The 6,674-nt window shown below is 48.1% G+C and overlaps 1 protein-coding gene across 1 annotated transcript; it reads left to right on the forward strand.

Moving 5' to 3' along the window:
* Positions 1-4,286: 4,286 nt before the first annotated feature.
* On the forward strand, positions 4,287-6,014 carry LOC119365569 (AT-hook motif nuclear-localized protein 23-like). Its single transcript, XM_037631210.1, has 2 exons — positions 4,287-4,406; positions 4,691-6,014. The coding sequence occupies exon 2, from the start codon at positions 4,723-4,725 to the stop codon at positions 5,662-5,664; it is 942 nt and encodes a 313-aa protein (XP_037487107.1). The 5' UTR covers positions 4,287-4,406; positions 4,691-4,722; the 3' UTR covers positions 5,665-6,014.
* Positions 6,015-6,674: the final 660 nt, after the last annotated feature.

Raw genomic sequence — 6,674 nt, forward strand, 5'->3', positions numbered from 1 at the left:
TAGATTATGCAGTTGGTATGGTCTGGCAAGACAGCAATTAACATTAATGGCGAGGTGGAGCCATTCTTTTTGTCCTCTACGGGAGTGAAGCAAGGGGACCCGATATCCCCTCTTCTCTTCAATCTCGTCGTGTATGTGTTGGCGGGAATCCTGGATAAAGCTAGGAGGGCCGGCCACCTCTCGGGAGTTGTTGGTCACCTCATTCTGAGAGCAGGGGTCACTCATCTCTAGTACGCCGATGATGCCATGATTATGGTGGGAGGGTCCGATCTCGACATAGTTAATCTTAAGTTCCTACTCCTCTTCTTTGAGGCTATGTCGGGACTCAAGATTAACTTTGACAAGAGCAAGGTCATCATCCTAGGCTACCCTGCGGGGGAACAACAGAGAATTGTGGATAACCTAAACTGCAGCCTAACCTCATTTCCCATTACTTATTGGGGATGCCGATGGCAGACTCGAAGATCCTGACGAGTGCATTCGATCCTTTGGTGGGTCGAGTGGCATCTCGAGCGGAGCCCTGGCGAGGACAGTTCTCCTCCAAAGGGATCAAATAGATCCTTATTAGTTCAACCTAGCGAGCCTCCCCATGTTCATGATGGGGACGTATATCCTACCGGAGGGCGTCCACAGTGCCTTCGATAAGGATCTCGCTAGGTTCTTTTGGCAGGCAGCCAACGGCCGCCAAAAGTATCACATGGTAAAGTGGGCGGATATTTGCATGCCTAAGGACCATGGTGGCCTGGGCATTACTGCATCCCGCCGCATGAATGTCGCTCTCATGCTGAGATGGGTCTGGCGGATCTTATGCGGCGAGGGAGGGCTATGGTTATAGCTCATCCAGGCAAAATACCTTAGGGGCGAGCCACTCCTAGCATGCAACCGACCAGAGGGCTCACAATTCCGGCGAGCCATCCAAATTAAGGATTAAGGAGGACTTCCGCCTAGGGATCTCCTTCTCCTTAGGGAACAGGAAAGGGATCCAATTTTTGCTGGATCCTTGGCTGGGTACTGAGCCATTACGCGTTTGCTTCCCTGGCTTATTCTCGATTTGTGTGGACCCGCCTGTACTAGTTTCCATGACTTTCCAAGATGGACAGTGGAACATCCGGTTTCGTCGTACCTTTGGACAAGCCGAGAGTAACGACTGGACTAGATTGCAGGCCGCCCTACCACTGGTGCTTCCGGATTATCTGGACATGGTATCCTGGTGGCTCGCCCCAACGGCGGAGTTCTCAGTGAGCAAGGCATACCATGCCCTTTGCCTGCCACCTTCCACTCCTTGGCTATCCCCGCTATGGAAAGCCCCCTCCCCCCAGTACCCTTAGAGATTAAGATTTTTGTTTGCCAGCTACTACGGGATTGCCTCCCCTCGGGGACAGAGGTACTTAAGCGGCACGGACCTGGTGATGGTCTATGCCCCCTAGGTGCAGTACCAGAGACAGGGACCCAAATCCTCTTCTCTTGTACGGCGGCAAGGGTGTTATGGACTTACGTCTGCGAGGCGTTAGGGCCCGACTGGGAGGCCCTAAATCTCGCGGAGTTTCTCCAACGCAGAGCTTTACAGTAGTCGCGACATTGCCGCCTATTTTGGCTTATTTTTGCGGCTATGTCATGGACTGTTTGGATGACTCATAATAAGATGGTAATCGAAAAGGTTTTTCCGAGGAAGTCACCTTACTCCTTCAAATTCCTTGCTTTTCTGTAGCGCTGGCACCCGCTCTCGAGGCAGCGTGATCGCGATCGAGTCCTCCTTATGATGGATGCACTCCTGGCTTCGGCGCGTTGACTATCGTCCTCGTAGTGCCGCTATGCGGCTGCCACTAGGTGCCTTTTTTTTTCTTATTTTTTTTTACGTTTTCTTGGGCTTGAGTGTGTTGTGGCCCCAGCCGTTGTCTGTCGGGTGTTGTTCGAACATGGATTGTATGGACCGTTGCTTTATTTATAAAGCGGGGCGAAAGCCTATTTCGAGTTGCTATACAAATCATTTATGCGGTGTTTTGCTATAAGAGTTGTCACTTTGTTTATGTTTGTGGTGTGTACATAATATAGACGTTATGGAATTTTATGTTGAATGGGAATTTCAAAATCAGACATGTTTATGGAGATCTCCAAAATAATTTTCTGCATATATTTGGAGATAATGGAGCAATTAAGTTAAGACCACCCTCAAAGTATACGACCCGTGCTGGTGTCACTTTTCATGGTTACTCGTGATGGTTACTAAATAACAGAAGCGGTTGGAATAAACCTATTAAAAGACAACGGCTGCAGTTCCGGAACTGTAATCATGCTGGACATACATATAATATCCATATTATTGGTACATTGTAACTTGAATATATAGAAGCAAGTAAATAATCTCATTAATATATACCCCATCCACAAGCTCAAAAGAACATATTGCATTCGCTAAGAGATTTTTGCAGTCTATTAGTATAGTTATAAGCACCAAGCATGGGTGCACGATCTGTCCTTATTCTCATAAAGTTACATGATTGATAGCTGATTATATTATATAGTTACATAAACAATGAAACTAATACAACTTGTCAAAGTACATAAACTAGTGTTCTTTCCTATAGGTGGCCTATGTTTTGTTTCCTGTAAAGTTACATATTCCATGTCTTCGAAGTTGAAAACTACCACGCGTGTGGTTGAATAGATTTACCTCCAAAGGATCAAGGAGAAACATTAAAAAAGTTGTACAACTTTGGGAAAACCGGTGTGAGTTTACTCATGTTAATTGGTCTCATGAAAAGATGGTAAAAAAGTAGGCCTAGTGTCCAAAGTTTAGGTCATCACACGTAGTGAAAGTACGGCATGCCGGTTACCGGTATACGAATTGATAAGATAGATCATATAAAGTAAGCTGGAGTTAGAATGATGCGGGTCATCCATTTGACTTGACATACTATATTATGAGTAAACTACATACAACCAAATTATAAATAGCCTTGTCTAAAGTATAACTCGAAAGGACAATGAGCAATTAAAAATGCATCAATCAATTGTTGGAACTTAAATTTAATGTTGGAGAGAACTGCATCTCATATATACTTATCGCGCATGCATATTAGTTAATTGTGTGTCTTGGATCTCCTAGAACATATGTATGGGCACGGTGGTAGCTAAATTAGCTAAAGAAAGTAAGCGCTGCTCAGCTTAATCATTAGGTTAATCCCACTTAAAACTATGCTTGCTGGGAAGCTAATACTAACCTACCTATATATGTCGCAGTCAGTGATCACCCCCAAATTAATATTACGAAGCTAGGTAAAAAGTGTGTGCCAGAGAAAGTGGCACATCAACGTTGTTTTACATCACGACACGACGGGCCGTCACAAAAGAAAAGACATACCTTGCATACATTTTATTCTCTTAGAAAAGACCGTGCATAGATATTATGCTATTTATCAATTGCCCACATGAAACAACTCCAACGAGCTATTCACTGTCAAAAATAGTCGAAATTAAAAGAATTCAGCTAGAAGACTGCAAATATAAACACTGAAAATGAAGGTTTTGGTATGTTACTCTCCTTCCACTGTAAAATTACCACCAAATTATTTTATAAAATGGCGTAGTGGGGGTCTTCCTTACCGTTTTCCGTGAAGAAAATGGGCTTGACAAGTTTTAGAAGAATGAAAAAAAGGAAGTTTAATCGCATTATTCTATAAGTATCATTCGGTGGCTAAGATGCAAAACTCTTGTGACCTTAATGTTCCAACCACATTCGAAAAATGTAGCATATACAAAGACTACAAGGTCGATTTGATCCACCAAACTCGTGTAGCGCCGCGGCATAGTTTGTGCACTCGATGAGGGCCAGATCCAACCGCGGAGCAAAGGATCCTAGGGCAAAATGCGCTGGAAGTGGGACCCACGCGTAGGGGCGCGGTATGAACAACCTCTACCCTAAGTCGTATCAATCCCGGATTAGTGGTCGTTAACCTCAGGTTTAAGCACCTAACCCTGGTTAAGCGGCATAAAGCTTCCAATGGACACGCTAAGCCATCACTGTCGCCATGCATCACATTGGTGCATCATAGTTCACCCCGCGCCCCTTCGCCGAAAGTCTCCTCTCTGTCACCAGCGCACACACAACACCCATGAAACTGCCGCATGGGCCTCACCTTCACGCATACGCCGAATCCCACATGTCAGCGTCATCGCACCATTTCTTCTTGTCTACAGCTGGAGGGATGCACAAGAATTTGTTCTCCCATCCAAACTCTCCCTCTCTCTCCTCCCATTATTTTATGTACATGTTGCACCTCCTCCTCCTACTGGTTGGAAGAAGCTCTCAAACCCCCTCTCCTCCTCCTCCCCCTTTCTCATCTCCTCCTCTTCATAGCTTGCCGTCCTCTCTTCTCCTCCTCTCCCGGCCATCGCCTTATCACACAGTGCGTGCTCTCTCTTTTGGTGTTCTCACCTCTCCTTTCCTCTCCATCCAAGCACTATCTTCTTGCACCTTTGTTTAGTTTCTTCCCTGTTTGCTTCTTTGTGGATCCAGAGTTTTTAAAAACCAAGCAGGAGCATAAACAACTGCATCGCTTTAAAAATCATTGCTTCCTTTTCCAAGGCTTCCTTTTAAACCTAAAAACAAGACACCACTCTGTTTCAATCTGATTTTTCTCTCTGTATTTTTTCCCTGCTTTTTTGGAGTTCTAAATCTTTTGCTTCCTAGCTAGTACATCAGTACATGAGCTAGAGAGAAGCATGGCAGGCCTCGACCTTGGCACCGCCGCGACGCGCTACGTGCACCAGTTCCACCACCTCCACCCGGACCTCCAGCTGCAGCAGAACAGCTACGCCAAGCAGCAGCACGAGCCCGCCGACGACGACAACAACGGCAACGGCAACGGCGGCAACTACGGCGCCCAGTACGGCGAGAACAACGACGGCGGCTCCTCATCCTCCGGCCCCGCCGGTGATGGCGCGGGCGGCGGCGGCGGGGGCGGTCCTGGGGACATGGTGGCGCGCCGGCCACGGGGGCGCCCCCCGGGCTCGAAGAACAAGCCCAAGCCGCCGGTGATCATCACGCGGGAGAGCGCCAACACGCTGCGCGCCCACATCCTGGAGGTCGGGAGCGGCTGCGACGTGTTTGAGTGCATCTCCACGTACGCGTGCCGACGGCAGCGCGGCGTGTGCGTGCTGAGCGGCAGCGGCATCGTGACCAACGTGACGCTGCGGCAGCCGTCGGCCCCCGCGGGCGCCGTCGTGACCCTGCACGGCAGGTTCGAGATCCTGTCGCTCTCGGGCTCCTTCCTGCCCCCGCCGGCTCCCCCTGGCGCCACCAGCCTCACCATATTCCTCGCCGGGGGGCAGGGGCAGGTCGTCGGCGGCAACGTCGTGGGCGCGCTCTACGCCGCGGGCCCGGTCATCGTCATCGCGGCGTCCTTCGCTAACGTCGCCTACGAGCGCCTCCCGCTGGAGGACGAGGAGGCGCCGCCTGCAACGGCAGGCATGCAGATGCAGCAGCCCGGCGACGCCGAGGCAGCGGCCGGCATGGGCGGCGTCCCGTTCCCTCCCGACCCGTCGGCTGCCGGCCTGCCCTTCTTCAACCAGCTGCCTCTCAACAACATGACCGGCGGTCCCGGCTCGCAGCTCCCGCCCGGTGCCGACGGCCACGGCTGGGCCGGCGGACGGCCACAGTTCTGAATTCTCACAGGTGCTTGGGAGATCGGTGTAATTGCTGTCGGAGGAAGAAGGCGAGATCACGATGAGCAACCACAAGGTTTCAGGGCAGTTTGCAAAAAGGTTAGAGCACGCACACAAGAACGATCCAAGGAAACAATCTATCGTCTACTGCACTATTTCTATCTCTGTACAATTTCGTAGTGTTTTGTCGATCTCTGATCATGTTGTCCTCCTTGTTCTTTTTCTTCTTCTTCTTCTTCTTTTATTTCCTTTTCTTGTCTCTCCTGAACCTTAATCTGTGGCCTGTGTAACCTTCTCGATCTTGATTTTCAATATGGCTTTAAATAAGTATCCCTCAATTTGTCCGACCATATGCATGGGTCTAGTCATCTTGGTATTGCTGGTGTGTTCTTTATGTGGACGACAGATTCGATTCCAGCCGATAAGGAAGAAAAATTTAGTGCTGTTAGTGTTCGTGTGGGCTTAATTAAGCTGTCAATTCCTACTTTATTAGATAGATCGATGTGTTGTGTGCATGCTTTTGGGTAATTATTTTTGTGTCATACAAAGGTGTTAGATGCCCTATGTGTAGTCTAACGAAGTGATGTGTGTATATTATACTACTCTTCACAACAGTTCAGCTTTGAGCTAGCATAATCATATCATCAGTTAGTTCTTTTCTGGTTGTGAGTTTATGTTGGAGTTGTCGAATTGGGAATTGCATCTCAATTCACTTGTTACAGTTCTTTGTTCTCACACGTGTGCATGCTTGCCATTGTTTAAAGATCACAAAGGTACTACTACTAACTGCATCCTCACAGAAACAAGCTAGCTATAGCTCATGGGGAACCCTCAGCTGTCTGCCTATGTTTTCTTTTTCTTACTACCACTTAACGTTTCCCCCAATGTTCTTCCTTCCTTGTCCTATTGAGTAATGTAAAGAACAGAACCATAGTTTTCAGAAGCTATTGGAACTTGCGCATTTAGAGACCTAAGGTTTCCACTGCTGACATGTGTTATGTTCGTTATTG

Source organism: Triticum dicoccoides, chromosome 2B (genome assembly GCF_002162155.2).
Source record: "Triticum dicoccoides isolate Atlit2015 ecotype Zavitan chromosome 2B, WEW_v2.0, whole genome shotgun sequence".
Taxonomy (NCBI): domain Eukaryota; kingdom Viridiplantae; phylum Streptophyta; class Magnoliopsida; order Poales; family Poaceae; genus Triticum; species Triticum dicoccoides.

What these genes read in the sequence shown, in the direction of transcription:
- LOC119365569 (XM_037631210.1), top strand. Translation starts at nt 4,723, where the DNA reads ATGGCAGGCCTCGACCTTGGCACCGCCGCGACGCGCTACGTGCACCAG.